Source organism: Polyodon spathula, chromosome 3 (assembly GCF_017654505.1).
Source record: "Polyodon spathula isolate WHYD16114869_AA chromosome 3, ASM1765450v1, whole genome shotgun sequence".
NCBI lineage: Eukaryota > Metazoa > Chordata > Actinopteri > Acipenseriformes > Polyodontidae > Polyodon > Polyodon spathula.
This window is the reverse complement of record NC_054536.1, coordinates 71566554-71588564: the sequence shown is the minus strand read 5'-3', so window position 1 is coordinate 71588564 and position 22011 is coordinate 71566554. Positions and strand designations below refer to the sequence as shown.

At 33.8% G+C, this 22011-nt stretch overlaps 1 protein-coding gene across 2 annotated transcripts in view; it reads right to left on the bottom strand.

Moving 5' to 3' along the window:
* The window catches only part of mindy4 (MINDY lysine 48 deubiquitinase 4), a 38987-nt gene extending 17957 nt beyond the window's left edge, over nucleotides 1-21030 (bottom strand). The window contains exons 1-8 of one of the 2 annotated variants that reach the window (XM_041245811.1): nucleotides 20841-21030; nucleotides 19784-19903; nucleotides 18291-18502; nucleotides 12761-13043; nucleotides 12221-12525; nucleotides 6033-6091; nucleotides 5426-5535; nucleotides 2430-2546 (exon numbers count right to left, since the gene is read on the bottom strand). In XM_041245811.1, the coding sequence (XP_041101745.1) occupies nucleotides 2430-2546; nucleotides 5426-5535; nucleotides 6033-6091; nucleotides 12221-12525; nucleotides 12761-13043; nucleotides 18291-18502; nucleotides 19784-19903; nucleotides 20841-20903 (1269 nt within the window). In that variant the 5' untranslated portion in view covers nucleotides 20904-21030. The remainder of the gene's footprint in view (nucleotides 1-2429; nucleotides 2547-5425; nucleotides 5536-6032; nucleotides 6092-12220; nucleotides 12526-12760; nucleotides 13044-18290; nucleotides 18503-19783; nucleotides 19904-20840) is intronic. The other variant, XM_041245812.1, reaches the window with a different exon arrangement.
* Between the last annotated feature and the right edge of the window lie 981 nt (nucleotides 21031-22011).

The window sequence follows — 22011 nt, the reverse complement described above, 5'->3', positions numbered from 1 at the left end:
GCTCAAGCTCCGTCAAGTTGGATGGGGACCTTTGGTGAACAGCAATTTTCAACTCTTTCCACATATTCTCAATTGGATTGAGGTCCGGGCTTTGACTGGGCCACTCCAGGACATTGACCTTTTTGTTTTTAAGCCACTCCAGTGTGGTTTTGGCTGTAGGTTTGGAGTCATTGTCCTGCTGGAAGATGAATCTTCTTCCAAGTCCCAGGTCTCCTGCAGACTTCTACAGGTTTTCCTCCAGGATTTCTCTGTACTTTGCTTCATCCATTTTGCCCTCTATCTTCATAAGCTCTCTAGGCCCTGACGCAGAGAAGCATCCCCATAGCATGATGCTGCCACCACCATGCTTCACCGTAGGGATGGTGTTCTCAGAATGATGTGCGGCGTTAGGCTTTCACCAAACATAGCGCTTAGCGTTGAGACCAAAAAGCTCTATTTTGGTCTCATCAGACCATAGAATCTTCTTTCACTTGGTCTCAGAGTCTCCCACATGCCTTCTGGTAAACTCTAGTTGAGCTTTGATGTGTTTTTTTCAACAATGGCTTTCTTTTTGCCAATCTCCCATAAAGGCCAGTTTTGTGAAGCACCCGGGCTATTGTTTCCGTATGCACAGTGTCTCCCAGCTTAGCCATGGAAGACTGTAACTCCTTTTGAGTTGCCATAGGCCTCTTGGTAGCCTCCCTGACTAGAGCCCTTTTCGCACAGATACTCAGATTTTGAGGTCGGCCTGTTCTGGACAGATTCAAAGTTGTGCCATATTCTTTCCATTTCTTAATAATGGACTTTACTGTACTCCGGGGGATATTACCTACCCCTAATTGGTGCTTTGGAACAACCTCATTCCAGATTTGCTTTGAATGTTCCTTCATCTTCATGATGTAGTTTTTGTTAGGAAATGTACTAACGAACTGTGGGACCTCCCAGAGACAGGTGTACTTAACCTGAAATCATGTGAAACACCTTAATTGCACACAGACAGACTCCATCCAACTAATTATTTGACTTCTAAAGACAACTGGTTGGACCAGAGCATATTTAGCTGTGTCATAGCAAAGGGGGTGAATACTTATGCAATCAATTATTTTCTGTTTTATATTTGTAATTAATTTAGAACAATTTTTCACTTTGACATTATGGACTTTTTTTGTGTTGATCAGTGGCAAAAACTCCCAATAAATCCATTTTAATTACAAGTTTTAATCCAATAAAATGTAGAAAAGTCCAAGGGGGGTGAACACTTTTGAGAGCCACTGTGTGTGTATGTGTGTGTGTGTATATGTATGTATGTATATATATATATATATATATATGTATGATATATATATATATATATATATATATATATGTGTAAATATATAGACATATATATATAATCTATAGATCACATGATATATACATCTATATAGTATATATATTTTTTATTATATATCGTAGACTATCTATGTGATATATAAATATATATAAGGTATCTTATACATAATATATATATTAGACCACATATATATAGAGTACCACATATATATATATATGTGTATATATATGTATATATATATATTTATATATTGTGTTATATATGTATATGATAGTATGATACACATGGATGTACATACACATATATAGAATATGTATATATTATATAACAGATATATAGATAACGATACAGACATATTATCAAATAAATATAAATATAGATATGAGATAAATATATATACCATAAATATAAGGATATATTTGATATATGTAGGTAGCAATACAATATAGATATTAGCAGATAGGACATACAAAGACACATATATACCACATTATAGATATAATACACTGTATATTATATATATCTATATATATATATATATGTGTAATATATGTATATATACAGATAGTTATATATATATAGTGATATATATGATATATTACATATATTTACCAATAGATAGGTATATAATGTATATATGATATAAATAGAGTAGTACATATAGATATATATATAGATATACACATTAGGAGATACAGATATATGTATATATATATATATGTGTACACATATCTATACATATATATATGGCACTATAATATACATATAGTCTGTATCTACACATTATATATTATGGTAGTATCATATGATACGTCAGAAAAAATGTATAGCAACTAATACATTCCATAAGAAAGCGCTATGTACTATCATTGTACAAACATGTTTCCATGCAATAAATAAATAAATAAACAATTAAGTTTTGGTCAATTGTATGGCTTTAGCGTGAGAAGACGATTTACCCACCCTTTAAAGTCATACAATGTTTTAGCCATGCACTTCCTATAGCGTGTATAACGTGTGTGGTATGTGCTGCTATGCCACATAAATGATGACTGTGGAGAGAGAGTGACGACTTTCTAAGCTGCCTGGAGACTGAACAGTGAATAGTTTATATTACCTTCTTCTGCACAATGCCATATCTTAAATCAGGTAAATCGTTAAATGGGAAACTCTGAATCTTCCACTCATCATTAAAGCAGGCCAAACTTGAGCCAAAAAGAATGTTTTTGAGGTCCTGAAAACAAAAACAGAAAATGGAAAAGGCTACTTTACCACGATTACCATAATTATACTAAAAATACTCTTACAGATAATACATCATTCAGCTTTCTTAAACTGGGTTTACAAGAAGTTTTATGTTTTTGATTGTGCTGAAGAACCACAGGTTCAGCCTGCCGCATTTAGCCAGCAAATGTGTGGTCCTGTGGTTAAAAATAAATAAATAAATAAATAAATAAATAGAAGGACATAACCAAGTCCAAGATTCAAATCCTGTCTCACTCACTGTGTGACCTTGAGCAAGTCACTTAACCTCCTTGTGCTCTGTCTTTCGACAATCAACAATCAGCAGACTAGTCCAGAGAAACCAAGAAAACAGATGGGGGACAGCCATGTCCTAGAAGGCAGAGGGTCACCACACCGGCATTTTCAGACTGCACTGGCTACAGCATGAGAAATTCCAGGAAGAAATAACCTGCACATCAGCAGAATGACAGTAGCTCGCCGTCTGCATGAAAATAATTTGCATGCTCGGAGGCCATCCAGGGGTAACATGTTGACAGCTGAGAGACGAAATTGTCGTCTTCTGTGGGCCAGAGAACAACTGAGGTGGCGACAGAGAGAGTGATGGAGTGTTTTATGCATTAACGAATGCTGTTTTGCCCTTGACAGATCTGACGGAAGACAACATATATGGAGACATCGTGATGACCTCTATGCTGACTGTTGCGTTGTTCAAGTCAACCGGTGGAAGTGTGATGATGTGAGGAGGAATCTCTTTTAACACATGAACGCCTTTGGTGCAGATTGAGAGCAACCTTACTGCTCAGCGATACATTGACGAAGGGCCTGAGGCAACAGTTTTTCCGTTCCTGCAAGCCATTCCGGAAGCAATAGGTTAGTTTAGGGGAAGTTGATACCAACAACGTATAGAGAGGGTTGTCGTAGTGTAGTAGGTTCCTGGGGTGGGATGTCTTGTTTAGTGAGACGAGTGCGTGACTTGTGTGGCAAACTTTTATTTTTAACTTTGTTTTCTTAATTAAATCTGGCACTAGGATTACCATTGCTGGTACCCTAGAGTGCAGCATGCAAACACCCAGTGCTATGTGTCCACCTCATGATTATTCAGTGACAACCCACTCATGTAACAGATCCCCGTTACAAACACATTTGACATTCAACATAAATAATTCAAGTTTACAATTCAAGTAACACCTTGCTTTAGTCTAGAAATATAAGATGACAAGTGATCTTTGTTTTTGTTATTCCAACGTGTAAAATATCCTGATAAACAGGTCTTTAAAAGCAGATGTATACAACTATTGCCAAAAGTTTTGCATTGCCGTATAGCAGGGTTGCCCAAAATTTACAGAGAAGAGAGACGCATAGCAAGGCTACTGTGAGGCTGCGGCCCACAACGTAACCAAATTGCATGGTTTGTAAATTTCAAGTACCTTGTTTAAGTGCATTTATTTGTGTGGCTAGCCATTTTCAACCATTTTTTTTTTTTAGTATTTACTCCCTCTGTCAATGACAACAGCCAACTGAATGACAACACTCAATTCAATAAATTAAAAGCCTCAAATAATTTACTATATTACTATTTTTAATAAAAGTTAATGTAATACATTGATAATAAACACCAAACCATGTCTTAGTATTTATTAACAATGCTAATGACAGTAACAGCCAATTCAATACATTGTAAAATCAAGTCATTAGCATTTTTTCGCACTGCTGCCATTGCTTGCATAGCTGAGTTCAACTGTTGCGTCAGTCATTAGTGTTCCTATGTAATCCTCCTCTCCTGCCTGCTGCACTGCTGTGTAATATCAACAAATCGCTTTGGACACCTCTGCTGTAAAGACTACTATAAATCAAGTGCTTGGCAGCTGCTCAGCTAATTGTGGGGCACATTATGAGGTTCAATTGGAGGCATGCAGGCAGTGCTTTGGGCACCTCTGCCCTATAGAATTAACTCATTTTGCATCATAAAGTTGAATGAAACCTGTTGAATAATGTTACGTTAACATATTGAATTACATTTGGCTTTGTAGTTTTCCATATACTTAACGAAAAATTAACATTTAAAAAAAATCTAATACGAAATACTGTACTACTAGTATGACTTTTGCAATGTTGTTATGTACTTTCTTTAATTGATAAATAAAAGATCAAAATTATGTACACATAGTTTAAAAACAAAAACAAAAACAAAAAACAAAACAAAACTTTTAGCCATGGCTGTACATTGGTTTTTCAGGGGAGTGCTTTTAAAGGTTATCAGATGACCTTAGTCAGCAATAAGGCTCTTTTTAAAATCAACCTCTTAAGACTCAAGCTTGATGCACATTAAGTCTGATTTTAAGGCTTTTCTCATGGCATTTAATGGATCTGGTATATATCAAGACTCACAATACAGTTCAGTCTTATATCTTGCCTTTGCTAAACACACTGCATTTTTAACCTTAGCTGTTGGTTAGAGTCAAGTAGGAAGCCTGTAAAATGTAGACATTGGTTGCAAATGAAACCATGATTTTCATTATCACACAATTTTTCCAGTGGGCTACATATGTTCAGTTGTAACAGTAATCTTTTTTTTCAATCTTGTATCAATAGTCACTATAGGGGCCTGGACTCATCCCCAGTTTTATGATAAATAAATGTGAAGAGGCCGTCAGTGTTAGAATAACTGATAGTACGTCTATTCTGAGGTTAAATCAGCTGATGACAAGCATGTTCATGAATGTGTAGCTTTTAAGAGATTAACAAAGTTTCAGATTCAAAGTTAGGAACTCATCTGCATATTTCAGACATTCTCAAGCTTCCCAGGTGCCAATGATGCCAAAATAAAAGTTGAAAAGAAAATAGACAAGAAAATCTAAATATTCTTACTACTGCAAGGTTAAGATCAATGGGATGTGCATCTACATTGAGTCTCGACGCTCTGGAAAACCTGGGTACTCTGCTAAGTTCACAAAACTCCTCCTCATCGTTGATATCATCTGCAAATGAAAAAATAAATCTCAAATCAACTAATACATTGGTGAATGTAATATTTACAACACCATTTCCTAAGAAATAACCTTGTTTGCGTGAATATTTTTGGGTCTGTGTCCATTAATGGACCACCCTCTAACACAATGTTTTTTTATGGACATAACCTGCTGTGTTCGTGGCCATTTCATTGGTGAGAAACAGTACATCATTTGTAAGGGTTTCCTTTGCCAGCTCCAGTTCCAAGAATCACAGCTAAAATTAGGGTGCTTCACATTGTTTTTGTTTCCTGGTTATTTGTGTATCTGTTTTACATTTTACTTTAACATGAGTTTTAGGTTTTTGTTTTGTTCCAGGATGAAAAAGAATGGTGACCAGTTGATCTATAGAGTACATTTTACTGCAGTCTACCATTATACTGTATACAAATTTATATTATCTGGCACCTACAGAGATATGTCACTTAAGGAGTGCACTATACACAATATTGGAGTATAGATTATACCTAGTTTCATTAACTTCATTTGAAGAACATCTGCTTTGGGACTGGCTGTGGATTTTTTTCTGAAAAAAAAAAAAAATTCTAAGTATTAATAGATCAAGTAAACATCAATATGTTAAAGTGAAAACGTAACAACCTCTTAAACTTGAATGCTTGCACAGTACACAGTAAATAAAGTTGAATTTTTTTTTTTTTTTTTTTTTTTTTTTTTGAGAAACTGTAGGACACGCCATGCATGAGTACATACTCTGTAGAAGTCAGGTTAATAGTAGTGTGTTAATATTCGTGATATTAAAAGCAAAAAGCAGTAACTTATAAACAAACATCACATCCATCCTATTTCTGAGTGTATCAGAACATGCTCTGAGAGTAGTTCTTTCTGAAAGTGGTTTTCTTCTTAATTTGTGTTGGCCACATTGGTCATCGCAGCCATTGCATTGTGATGAGGGATCACATGGATTTAAATACATATTTGTTTAAATTTTACTTAAAACCTATACTCTACTTTTGAGTCAATTAATGTAAAAAATTAAATACAGATCTTATGGAGCAACAAGTATGAAACTAACCATTGGGTGGGTCCTAATGTAAAAGAGAAAGAATGATCACAGATAACAATTTTTGTTTAGTTTCTGGAATTCCTATTAAAACTGATTATCTGATGGAACAAATAATTTCAGAAATCTTACCTGTTTTGCACTTCATTTAACTAAATCGGTCTCAAATGTGCAGTTTCGAAAAAAACATGTTATAGCACACAAGTATTTTTATTATAACACATGACATAGTGTACTACTTTAGGTTAAAAAGCTTAGTTTCAAAGCATTTTCCTTGAATTACCTGTTTGCACTTTTTGGGTCATTTCACCTCAGCACTATCTTCTGGGTAAAAGCATGTCAGTTGATAGGAGAAGCAGGTGGCTGGCTGGCTGGCAATGGCAAGAAAGAAGCTCCTGAAGGGGTGAAATGACCAAGCAAGTACAACACAAACTGAAAGTGCCTGGCAAACAGATATTTCTTTAACCATGTGTAGTGCCATACAAGATGTTTTAAAATAAAAATAAACTATAACATTTGTTTCTTTCAAAACTGGACATTTGAGATTGTTATAATGCTTTGTTAGATACACTCACATAAAAAAAAATAAATAAATAAAAAAGATGTATTAACTGTTTTGGCTCAGGTAGCTCAAGATCTATCTACCAATTCCTGATTCCTAAAAGTTAAGGTCAAGGTATAGAACAACACAATAAATCCTTATGAGGTAATTTCTTACAGATATTGGATTCACAACACCAGATGGTTTTATTTCCAGTTTTGCAACAAAGTAACACCTGAATATAAAGCTGTTCACCTTCATCTGGTAAAAAGAAAAAACAATGTTTCACACCTAGTTCTGTCAACAATCAAGGCCATTTTGTTTGGCAAAAAATGATGGATGTTCTTTTTAGTGAGAATATAAACATATAGGGCAAAGAATGTTAATGATGATAACAAATATTGTATATCAGTTGTACCACTGTACTTCATCTCCTCTTTTCTGGCAAGTGGAATGGAATCCAGTGGTAGAAAACAATGATACAGCAGCAAAAACAATACTTGTTTTTACAACAACTGTCATGTGTGATAATTATTTAGTGTTATTACTAGGCCTGCAAAAGGTTTTGCCATTGAGGGTTCAGGACTCTCAACTAAAAAAACTGAAGGTCCCAGAGGACATTTTGGGGGTCCCAGTAAAAACGTTGGGGGTCCCAATAAAGTAAGAAGTCTTAATGTTACATTACACAATTTTGTTCATGTATTCAAGTTCTGACATTTTTTAACAATAAAAAATAAACATGAAATGCTAGGTTTTTTTTTTTGTTTTTTTTTTTACGTCTAAAAGAACAAATAACAAAAAGACATAGCAATATGACAAACTAAAAGCTCTGTATTGCATCGCCTGTTCAAGCAATCTAAAACCATAACAGACCCTGAACTACATTTAAACTTCTCTTTCATTACAAAGGTACTAAACTTAGCTTGGTGCCAGATTTCAATAATTAGTCAACAAGCGTAGGTGTGTCGATTTCACATGCGTTAGTCTGGGGAAATGGCATAAATGGTATCCTGTGAACCTACCAGAGCCAAGTCAAATTTAGTTTTCTTGGATGTGTTTACATTTTCTTGTTGACTAATAAAAGTTTGTAATACTTTAAAAAAAAAAACAACAAATTGTGATGCTATTTGACAATGCTTCAATAAGTAGCTCTTTACTAACAAATGTAATGCAAGTACAGTATGCATAAAACCCAACTAATGCATCATTTCCAAATAATTAAATGTAACATAATAAAATAGATTATAATTAATCAATAAATTATGTTTGCTCCTTTGTGAAGTGCATTTGGTGGAGCAACTTGTAATGGTTTGTTGTGATTTACTGGTACTTGTGCTGCTTGTGCAAGGAATACTCTCAGTATTGAGTCTGCCTTTTTTTTTGTTTGATTCTATAGATTTTTTACTACTACTATGCAGGGCAGTCCCTATAAGATCATTACCTTTACTTAAAATGTGGATGGACTAATTATCCATTAATCTACCAATTAATCAACGAATGTCCATAACTTAACCAATCAAAAATTTTAAGTGAGTCGGGATTATTATATATATATATATATATATATATATATTATATAATATATATATATATATATTTATATATATACACACACACACATACACACACGCACGTTCATTTTTTCAGTTTTTGTTTTTGTATATTTTGTATTCATGCAAAAAATGTTTTCAAAGGATGACAATAACTGTAGTAGTTTATTCTGGCAAGAGTCTGGAAATCCTCTCTCAATCTCTCTCTCTCTCAATATATTTAAATTACTGTCAGAAATAGATGTTGCAAACACAGTCATGCAATACTTGGCTGTGGGGGGGTGGGTTGACCAAAGAAATATTCCAATAGACAGCCTAACTATTTTGAATCAATTTGCTCTTTTGAGAAATACCAGTACTCTTCAGTATGCAGAGGGGTATATATAATCCATGATCAAATTCCTATGGCTCTCTGGCGCACACTGCTGGAAAAAGAAAGTACTTATTTTACACAATACAGTTTGACTGCCTCAAGTTACCACACTGTTTGACTCATTACTGGGGCTCTGCCTTTTGGGAGCCTATGTAGTTAAAGACAAAAACATGCTCACTCTTCATGGCTCTTCTTTTTGCAATTCTAAGCGTGGATTAAAAAAAAAAAATAGCATTGCTTCTTTTGCAGCTGTCCAAGAAAGCCACTCTCTGCCTTGTACCATAATTAAATGCATGTTTCCATTTATCAAACATTCTTGAATAAACCTTGCTTTTAAAGCATATGATAAGAAATGATAAGACGCACGGATGTTTTTCTTGTTTTGCAACATTCAAATATATTTTTCCATTTCATATAATTAATTTAAAATAATTTTACCAGGATATATTCTTCAGATTAAGTCTTTTTTTTCAAAGGCTTGACAGAGAACTGAAAATAGAAATCCATAGGATACAGAGCTTGCCAATTACAATGCAGTATTAGGGTGCCACCCTTAAAAAAAAAAAAGTTGACTTACTAGACGTTGGTAAAGATGGTATAGTTAGTGTAGAAGTACAACACTACATTACAGAGCATCATATTTAAACTACAAATAACGTACACAGGCTATCTACTGAATGTAAAGTTATTGCTTTTCTTACTGAATGTAAAGTTCTTGCTTTTCTTGACATAAAATCAGTATTTTCACATGCTTGACTGGGACAAACTTTGGGGGAAACTCGGCAATAACTATAGCTTTGGTAAACTAAGGAATTTTAGGGACTAATTTGACAACATTTTAAATCAACGGCAAATTTAAATGAATGTGTGAGTGAAATGGTAGTAAGTGGGAAATAGGAGCTGAAACAGCTGGTCGACTTGAGTAAATCATTCCAGTAAAAAGCTTAAGTCAAAATCCACTATTCTTTTCTAACTAGCAAAGGCAAAGGTCTACATTTTCTTTTAATGTGTACATATAATTATATCACTCCAAAGAATAAACTGGGAACAGATCTCTACAAATGACAAACATTAACTAATGCTTTGGTTTTGTTTTATTAAACCGACCTTGCTGAAGAAAAATCATTTAACATAGAGATTCATATAGATATTTAATTTAGAACTAACTGAAAAATGTTAGGTATCTGCAGCTTTTAAGTAAAACACTCCAGCTACCAAAATCATACAGTATGTAGTAGTAGGGATGTGCTTTTGTGAATTTTTATGAACGTTTATTGCTATGCAGGTGTAAGCGTTTAAACCATAGCTACATATGCCCACACTCTTTATATTACATTTTGATGTGTACCGACAGCCCTGGTTAGTATTTTCTAAGAAAAGAAACCCCAAATAAGCAAATAACGTTTTAACATCACAAAGACTATACAAACAAACAAACAAAAAAAAAAAAAAAAACAACACATATACATCAAAGTATACATTGAAATTAGAGCTGTCACTCAATTACAATTTTTGATCGGTTAATTTATGGCCATAGTTGATTAACTGGTCGATTAAATCCATGCACATTTTTAATAAAGGTAATGATCATAGACCGGCCGTCCTGCATGTAATACTAAAAAATCAATAGGATCTAAAAAAATAAAACAAAAATAAGCCTGATGTCTTTTTAAAAGCATGTATATTATTATTTGCATCTTAGTAAATGTCTCTCTTTATTTTTTATTGCATTGAGATGTACCTGTGCTGGCCCTTATGGGCACAAAGTGAATAAACTAAACCCCCCCCCCCTTTTTTTTTTTTTTTAACATACATACATATATTTGAGTCAAAAGTTAGAGTACACCTACTCAAAACCAGGTTTTTTGTCATTATCTATGCTTCTAACTATATTACCTTGTCTATAAACACTTAATATTTCATTATATGATACATGTACTTATATAAGCTGATAATCATAAGTGAATTGCATTCAAAAATGTAATTTTTAAATGAAAATGTAAATCTTGTCAATTTCAATGAAATGGTCACCGAAAGCAAGGGGATTTCAGTCTGAAGCCCAAGTCAGTTAAAAGTCTGAAATGTGTATAACATGGTGTTAGAACACTGGCTTAAATATAAAAGTGTCTTTGTTAGATATTATCTGAGTTAACTAGCATGTTACCTAATTAACCTTTTGTCACCAATTATTGTTAACAGGTGAGGGTCCATGATTACTATAAATATAGGTAGCACAGGCACAAGTTTGTCATTCCTGAATGTAAGGGCCAAAAAACACAGAAATTGGACATTTGAGAGGTGGAAGTCGGTCTTATGGACCGATGAGTCAAAATTTGAAATATTTGGGTCCAACCGCCCAGTATTTGTAAGACACAGAGAGGGTGAGCACATGAGTTCTGCATGTGTGGTTCCCACTGTCAAGCATGGAGGAGGCAGTGTCGTGGTCTGGGGTTGCTTTGCTAGTGACAGAGTTGGTGATGTTTACCAAGTCCATGGCAAGCTCAACCAGCATGGCTATCATAGCACACTTCAGAGGCATGCCATTCCATCAGGACTACAGCTAGTTGGGCAGTCCTTCATTCTTCAGCAAGATAATGACCTGAAGCACACCTCAAAGTTGTGCAAGAACTATCTGGCGAAGAAGGAAAGTGAAGGATAACTCAGTCTAATGACCTGGCCTGCCCAGTCTCCAGATCTCAATCCCATAGAACTTGTATGGGACGAACTGGACAGAAGAGTCAAAACAAAACTGCCCACAAGTGATCTACATCTCTGGGAATTGCTGCAGAACAGCTGGGAAGACATGTTGGGGATTTCCTGCTGAAACTTGTTAACCAAATGCCTTGTGTTTGTGAGAATATTATTAAGGCAAAGGGTGGCTATTTTGAGGAATCCAAGATTTAAAGACAAATTTAAATTTTCTTGAATATTGCTTTGATACTCCTTATGTTTTGTTTTGTATATTGTAACACGTGTTTGCATTTGCAAGTATTTACAGAAACGTATACGACGTAAAACATTGTCAATTCTGAAAAAAACCTAGTTTCCAGCAAGTGTACAAAACTTTTGACTAGTACTGTGTGTGTGTTATTATACACACACACACACACACACACACACACACACACATATACACACACCAAAAAATACATAATTAAAAGAAAACTTACTTATAAGCCTGTGATATATCTCGATCTGGCGTTGTATTCTGTCCCTTCTCTTTTTGCATCGTTTGGCCACTTTTAACTGCATTTGTGTCTTTTTTCTCCATCCTGTTGAGTTCCCTTTTAAAGAGCTCATTAGTAGACGGGTTCTCTATGACAGAAGATATGCTTTTGGATTGAGAAAGTTGTATAGTAGCCAAATTGCTAGGTACTGGATTTGAAGTTGAATTATTCTTCAGCTCCTCATCTTTCAGTGGAAGGGCAACATTTGACCCTGAAGACCTTCTCAAAAAACGCTTTTTGTTAGATTCCTGAATTATGGAATACAAATATTAATTTTTTTATGAATGTTGATGTTTTCTCACAACCACCACATACAATTTAAATATTTCTTCTAGAGAGGAATGTTGTATACTTTTTTTCAAAATGCAAGAATTTGCAGTGACAAAATCTCTGATATGAACCCCAAATATATAAGTTCAATTCCAAAGGGGATAATGCAGTACTTATCATTTTACAAAATATGAACTTCAGCAAGATGCTTACCTCTTCTGAACGAGCAACCGGTCCAGCCATCATGCCACGTATTACGCGACCGGACCTGGGTTTTTGGAGCTCTGTGAATGCATTGTTAATCTCTGCAGAGGACACATCGACTTTTAAACTATCACTGTCCTTTGCATAAGAAAAAGACCTTTGTTGACTGTCTCTCTCCCCTTCTGAAGATAAGGTGCTGCTTTCGACACACTTTGCTGATATTTTACTGTTACTTTGAGAATCTGTGTACGAAAGAAACTTGTAAGATGTACAAGCAACATCATCAGACGAGCTAAAAAAAAAAAAAAAAGTTGGAAAATGAATTTGAATTAAAATGAAAATTAGGAACAAAGAAACACAATGTTTGTCTCCATTTCTTTTTCTGGAAGATATTTATGAAATTATTTTGTTAGATGGTTTAAGTCCTTCCAGAAGAAAATCGGGGCTTCCCATGCACTCAAAATCAATCCCTATTAACATATAACATTTTGAAGCAAGTGTCAGAAGAACAAATATGCTGTGCTTTATAAGGCTCCTAGATATCACTCTAGCATGACTACTGAAATATAGGTGGAGTTACTATTTTGATTCCCTATGCAAACTGTAAAATTAATGTATTAAGTGGAATGTTTTTTGAAGCTGCGACCCTATCCAGCACAATGTCACGTTCAGGAAGTATTCAGGAACAGCAGCAAATCACTCTACCGGTGCTAACCGCTTATCACTGTGCCACTCAGCATAAAAGAAAACACCTGTCTATTATACCTTGCTGTCATGGAAGACACAGAAGACATCATGACAATTGAAGAATGTTTACCAAAAGAAGTCACATCGATTTAAGAACAGCAACTCTATCAAAAGTGAAGAAAATAAAAAGTTAACTAGAACGCTAGAAAAGGTCTAGATTAAATGAATACCACTTATTAAACAAACTGGGCAGTTAAAACCTTTAACGACTGGCCTTAAATTAATTACAAAAGAACAGTTCAATAATATCTTTAGAGATGTCACAGTCAGAAATTGTACAGGCAAGCAATACAAAACAGGCAGCCACGTTAAGGCTCTATGCTAAGTTTATCCTTGAGTTCAATGAGTGACACAGAATTCACAACTTCAAACAACGTCTTTGTGGGTACAATGCCTTCTGATGCCTTAAACTCTGACACAGCTACTGGTCTAGTTAGTAAAGTTGAGTTTAATGTCCAATTGCATTTCAGACACAGAGGAAAAGAAGGAAACAGACAACTAAGAGTGGATTCCTTTGTTATAAAAACAGATGAAAACTGAGCTACGTATGCCACCATGACTATTAATGAAAGTACAAATAAAAAAATCACAAAAATCCCTGTGAACGGAACAAAGAATCTCATCACAGATTCATGTTTGAAGAGCCCAGAAACCGCTTGTGCCCAGTAGTTTCACTGGAGAAATACTTATTAAAACTTACAGAAAAACCACCTGCCTTTTATCCTCATCCTAATAAAGCAAAGCAATGTACCTTAAACTCTTGCGCTGTACGGTATACACTACAGCCAATGAGAGTGAATTACCTGGCAACAATGTCACCCAGAATATGCAGGAAGGCAGGCACCTCACAAATCTACACTAGTCATAGCATCCGCAGTATCTTAATACAGAAACTGCCCAGCACTTGATTGCAAACAAGATAAATTATGTCGGTCAACAGTCACTGATTCAAGAACACTCCAAATAAACAAACACGATTAGATGAAAGCAAAACCTCTTCCTGCACTTCAATGCCTTTCTGCAGCAATTGACAGTTACTTCAATAATTGTACAATTAGCAGCAACATTCACATTAATGTCTATAGGAGACAAATTAACTGAAACACAACTGAACAAGGTTTTTATAGTCATTTAAAGTTTTTTATAGAAAGAAAAAAAAAAATAGTAGCATTTATTAAAACAAAAACAATAAAATAATGCAAATGTTTTTCCTGAATATTATTTTAGTTCATAGGGACTATTCTCAGTTGTGGAAGGTTGCATCACCAAATGTTAATACATCTTTAGAAAGTAATATACAGTCAGCACTCAAATATCAATTACCCAGATGGTACAGTCAGTGTAAAATTTTACCAACATGATTCTTATTTTAGGTAGGGGTTATATATATATAATATTATATATATATATATATATATATATATATATATATATGTGTGTGTGTGTGTGTGTGTGCGTGACAAATTAATGCACTTACTCGTCACACGCAATTTCTGACTTGAATAGTTTTCTGATTAAAAAAGCCCATCTGTTCATTATTACAAAGTACTTGTAGTATCTGTCAGCCTTCTTTTTTTTTCCTCACAAGCCAAAAACAGCAGCAATAACAAAGCGAACGAGCCACGCTCCAGCAATGTAAAAGTTTATTATTAACAGTTTTAGATACTGTGATGCTTTTTTTGCTTTTTTTAAATCTTTTTTAAGTCTTTTATAAACTTCACGATTTGTAGGTGAGGTTTGTACCGCCCAAGTAGATATGCGCAAGGCCTACAGTGCAAAACATATTGGACAGTGGAGTACAAATACCTAGTATCAGAACAACGTGGATACAATTTTAAGGTTTGAAGTTTATTTTATAGACCAAAAGTAAAATTAAATAAACTGTTAAAAACATTATGATTTCAGATGATAACAAGCAATGGCCTAACAGTATACTGAGATTATTCAGTGTCTATAAAATGGCAGCTCCAGTTTTGTTATAATGCTAACCCTGGTTTCACACACGTTAAAAATAAACACTTAATAGTTAGATACGCTATTACTTTATCATAATTCTATGAAAAAAAAAAAAACAGAATCAAATAGCTAGCTACAGCGTTACCATGATCCAAGTAACAGCTTCTTTGTTTTATCAGTATGAATAATAGACAAAATACAATCTTGAGGTGCATTAATTTATCTACCTGTTTTCTTTTTATAATAGGATTTTCACTACCTTGTGTACTTCTGTTTAACTAGTGAAACGTGTGCTTTAACAAAAAATGCTTATATATTGCACTGTCAAACTATAACTTACACACATAGCTAACTAATGTCACTGTTTAATAAAACTAACTCGTAGTGTTAATCTTGGTTGATATCCCTTAATCAAATCAAATTTTATTTACATAGCACCCTTCATACAGGTGTATCTCAAAGCACTTTACACGACAAAAATAGTCAAATTTATAAAAACAAAACAGACAACATATACATATTATAAAAATGCCAAATATGTTTTTAGTCTGGTTTTAAGAACAGACAGTCTCAGCTTCCGTCACATGTATTGGTAGCTCATTCCAAAGTTTGAGGGCTCTGTAACAAAAAGCCCTTCCTCCCCATTTAACATACTACATTTTAGGGATTACCAGCAATCCTATATTCAGGGATCTAAGGTTACAGTTCGGGATATATGGGGCAAGCAGTTCTAAATAGGTTGGTTCCAAGTTATTTAGGGCCTTATAAGTTAATAACAGTATTTTAAAATCACCTCTAAAATTTACAGGAAGCCAATGCAAAAAAGCCAACACTGGGGTGATTTGTTCCCTTTTTCTGGTTTTAGTTAAGATTCTACCAGCAGCATTTTGAACCAGTTGCAAACAAGACAATCAACATTTTGCGATGCCAGAAAATAACATATTACAATAATCAATTCTGGAGGCTACAAAGGCATGTACTAGTCTTTCAGCGTCAGATTTAGAGATTATAGTTCTAGGTTTTGCAATATTTCTCAAATGGTAAAAATAAGACTATGTATTATTATTTTTTTTTTATATATATATGTTTCTCAAATAAAAGAGTAGGGTCTTATTCTGTCACTACTTAATTAATTTCTTCAAAAGTGTACAAGATTTAAAAATGCAATACAAAGGCAGGGTGAGAGCATGCATATTTATGAACAAACCACTTAGTATAACACGTTGTATGAATCTTCTAACTGTAGCGGTACCGTGCTCGAATTAGCTCTCTTTTTCAAAACAGCTCAGCTCTGGTTGTAACGTTAGCATTTTTAAATCGCCGTCTTTCTAGGTGTGTGTGATTTGTTAGTTACCGAATTCACAGTCAACAACTGAAGATAGATTAAAGACATTTTCGTACCACTTAATTTGCACCAATGAAACATAAGCTAGTTAACCGTACTGATGGCATATCAGATGCTTAGATGTCAGATATGGTTGCATTCTTGTAGAACTTAAGAGATAAAACAAAATATATTTGGATAAGGAATTGCATCAGTTCCATTACTTAGTTGAGCACAAGGTGGTTTCAAGAAATACTTTCTGATTTAAATATAGGCCTACTATGTGATAGATTGGGATATTCAGTCTATTTAAAACAGTAGGTAGATTTTGATTTTATTGTGTGTTTGGTGTGGGTGTTCAGAGGAGAGAACGACAGCAAGCAGAAAAAATCAAAAACAAAAATTAAAGTAAAAAGTATGCAATTGCTACTCATGCCGGGCAGACCAGCACAATACTTGTTTATGTGGTGTCAGTGTTTGTGATTTATTCTTTTGTTTTGCTCTGTCAGCAATGTTTTTGTTAAAATGTTTAATTATTTATTTTTTGCTTAATAAAAACGGCACACAAGTGTGCTTTTCACCCGTAGTACCTGTGTGTGTTTCTGTCAACTTTCTGGTCTGGGAACGTCACTGCTACTCAGCTACTGTGTCACATTTATAAAAATAACAATAATTTTTATTTTATAAAATAAATTATAACTGTCACAGTCATATATTAGACAGATCATAGGCACTGCTCTCGGTTTTTATAGAACACTTTGACAAATGTTTTCCACTCCATCAATCTGTAATGAATCTGTAGGTATGAGCATTCATTGATTAATGTAAACCATGTTAAAAACGGTATATTTAAACACACACACACACGTGTAAATTATTATACGTGACTATATTATTTCGTTTGGCGACACAGTATTTGTCAGGTTGATATAAACTGATACGTTTTCACGTCCCAGTAATGACTGTTAGCATTAATATACCAATATTCATTGATATGTAAATATATACGTATGTATTTTTTTTAAAAAGTACCTGAAATAACAGTTAAATTTCACACGAGAAGAATATTCTGTATAAAACAGGCGATGCTATGATTGATATGATTCTTTTGTTACATCGCATATCACTTTTTTTTGTTGTTTTTGTGCACACACTTCCCCAATCCTCACTCCTCCGTTTACAGGGGAAGTCAGGATCAGGAAGCAATCAGTGCTTCACACAAACAGACTAGATGCTGATTAAAGCCTGCTGTATTAATACAAAAATAAGTTAAAAAAAAAAGTAAATGTCAAGAAATAATAAAGACAAACACGTGATTAATGCAGAAGTTATCTGTGATTAATTGACACCCCTAATAAATTACACACACACATACATACATACATATATATACATACATACATACACACACATATATATACAAACGTATATGTGTGTGTATACATTTCTTTTCCATTAAACAAACAAAAAATTGTGCAAATGGTATTCATTACATAAGGCTTATCATCATACCTGTAAACATCAGTTTTACTGTGGTTTGATACTGCAATACTCCCACCTTTCTCCTCATCAGATATGTCACAAACACTAACTGAAGACCTAGATTTAGGCACTGCGTTTTTCTGAAATAAACAATCTTCTGTTCTAGTGTTAGTCATGTTCTGGGTTTCCATGCAGTGCTTTACTATAATCTCTAGCATTGCTTTCAGTGGAATTTCCTGGGCCTGAAATAAACAAAAAATACAATGAATGAAAATTATTTTACATACTGGTACTTCGAATAAAAAAGCGGGGGTCAGCTAAAATAAAAAAATAAAAAATCAGTTGAGAACCAGTTAGTGCTTGATAGAATGAAAAAAATATATATGAATAACAGATAAGTCAAAACATTTGGCATCAAGAACAAAATGGCAATCAAAATGATGGTGTCACCAGTCTTGAAACAGAATGGGGGGTAAGATGTTTATTGGTTCTTTTATCTCACTCAGATCCCTTACTTCTAAATATCTTGGTATCTTTGAATAGTTAATAATCTCCCCTTTTAAATATATGCTAATGATCAAGCCATCTCACAAGTATACTGGTATCCAAAATGTAATCAATTTTTAGGAATGTGAAAGACTACTGATGGGGTTTTTACTGTCCAGTTCTCCACTTCCAAGCCCATTGCTAACTAAAATATCTTGATATCCCTGAATAGGTCTCCTCTTTAAATATATGCAATGTATTACCGATGCAGAACGACTGTGTTGGACAACAATTCTTTATTTTACCCCAAAACATGTTTCTGTTATGGTGACTACCAACTGGTACAAAAATTCCTTGTGATGTCATTCTTGGGAGTCAGCATTGCAGAAATATACCGTATATTTTTTGGCTGAACAAACGTCCCATTTGGTAGTACGTAGATAATATCTGTGGTACCACTACACTTGTGGGATTGATTGTATATTAAAATATTTTACATGTTCAGATAGATAAACATATTCAGTGAGAAAGGGGCCTGAGAAGGAAAACTGGATAATAAATGACCCACCCCATAGTAATCTACATTTCTAAAGTACATAACATTTTGGGATACCACTGCACTTGTGAGACAGCTTAATCATTTAAACTATTTGCATATTTTAAAAGAGCAGGCAATTCAGGGATAAGAATATATTTTGTAACCAAGGGGAATGAGTGAGATAAAAGGAGAAATAAATGCAACAACCCCAAGGCTGGCGACACTATAATTCTTAATGACAGTGTTCACCATTTTACACCCAAAAATGACTTCCAAGACAGATACAATATAGATGAAGTGTTGTTACTGGCAGTACTTAGCCAGGTCCCATTTGTGAGGGTAACATGAAGAAAATGCCACACCCAGTCATTTGGCATCGGTAGTAAGTACATCAGGGTAGATGACTGAATGAAGCTATCAGGTAACCCACCCCTAATTGTAGCTTACTACTTTTAAAATAAAACCTAAATTGTAAGTACACTTTTTTTTTTTTAATTACCTTATTCATTTTGTAAAGGGACTCCAATTTCAACACTCTTCTTAGATCATTTCTGTTGTTGACACTTGATTTTGTACGAGGAAGTTCTTGATCCATGATAGAAATGGTCTTTTTTAAACCCTGAAAAAGAAAATAACATTGCCAGTCTATAAAAAAGCTACAACGCAAGTGCAGCACCAACGTTTTGTACTGTAGAACATGCCTCATGAAATCTACAAATCAATACATATAGAGATGGTTCAATAAGGCTGACAAGATATAAAAGCCACACTGTATGCACTGTGCTATTTTTACCATTAGTAGTATTTTATCATTACTCAGTATTATAGTATTTTATTTATAGAGGTCATATTTATACTTTAAAGGGCATGTTTGAAACGACACCCTGCATCTCGGGTTTCCCTGTTTGAACGTTTTTAAAATACTGAAATCTACATTTTAGGAGTTTGCCTGCCGCCAGTAGCTGCAGAAAACATGTTATTTATTTATTTATTTATTTATTTATTTTTTATTTTTTTTTATTATTATTGTATTATTTTCATTTTAATATTTATTTTCTCTAAACCTTAATACTATAGACTTTTATTTATTTATTTATTTAGGATTTACTCAGCACCGAAAATGTACTGAATGGCAGCAGTCTTTTTGCATTTAAAAATCTATTGTGTTTTTTTTTTTTTTTTTTTTTTTTTCCTGCTATGTACTGTACAGTGCTTTGCGATACTTTTGTATATAAAGCGCTATATAAATGCAATCACTAATAATAAATAAATAAAATAAAATAAATGATCGACGATCTGCATAAGCGTAAATATAGCCGTGCTCCAGTTGCTTATCTTTACCACATAGAGTATATTAGTTTCAAAGCATTCATCAAAGTTTCAAAGATCAAGTTATACATATATATATATATATATATATATATATATATATATATATATATATATATATATATATATATATATATACATTGTTAGTTACCTTAATCTGTACAGTAAAATACAATGCATCAAGTACGTTATATGTGATTAGCATTAGTAAATGAGGAATTGGTTACCTTTCGATTGAGATATTCCCTGACTAAAGATGCAGCCACCTCTTCCACTAAAGCGTTATTCATTTTGATTAACACAACTTAATTTGTATTGCTGAAGGAAAAACAAAAATCATAAATTAAAAAAAAAAAACGAAGGCCTCTAACGTGTATAATTATTTCAACATAAACAGTTCTGTGCAGCTGAAGCATTCAAAACTTGCAACGGAAGTCACGCCTCACCAACACAGATTGGACAATATGGGTATTACGTGTTGTTTTAGACAATTGTATTGGTCAACTTTCACATCAGTTAGATTTCAGTTCCGTGTGTCGCGCTTTCGTTGTCATAGACAAACGTTGCCAAGGAGATGGAACTGCGTGCCTCTTGCTCTGAGTTTAGAGCGTACAGAAGAGATAAAGTGTGAAGCATTGCTTCTGTGAGGTTTCATATTTCAAATTATATATTCAGAGAACTCGGGTGGGAGGGAGTTCTCACTTAAATATGACTAGGATGTTTCAAGACTTCCCATACAATTAATTATCACACTATTACAAACAGGCATTGCTATACTGGAAATTGGTCTTTTCTCACAATTTCACACTTCACAACTCAATGCTGGGGATTAATATAGTGATCAAAATAAACAAGAAATCGGTGTTTATGAGTGGTTTGATGAAACATGCTTTATTTGTGAGAGATTTACTGGATGCTCTTGATTTTTATCTATCTTGGAATGATTTTCTACACAAATTAAACCTCTTAATTACTAACAAACAATTTAATAGTGCTCGTCATTAGAGGACCACTTCAGTATTATTAAGTTAATCCTTCTTACCCAAACTTATTGATTAATGGTTTACACTTTCTAAATAATAAATGTAGAAACAAATGGCTTATGCTAACCTCTAAATATGACCATATTTAATTAATTCAAATCAAAGTAAGTGACATCACAGATCAGTTAAGATTTAGAAAAATTAAGAACCTTCTAGTTAGCCTGACCAATTCCACCAAAAGCTAAATAAACTCACTTTAAAACCATTAGCTCCATATATCCATCCAGTGAATTTCTTCATAAAAGATTTAGTTTTAAAATACCTCTTGTGTATTTTATCTAATATTGAATCTTTAGAACACTTATTTAATTCTGACCTCATACTTAACCGTTTGGAATGGAATTCTCTATAAAAA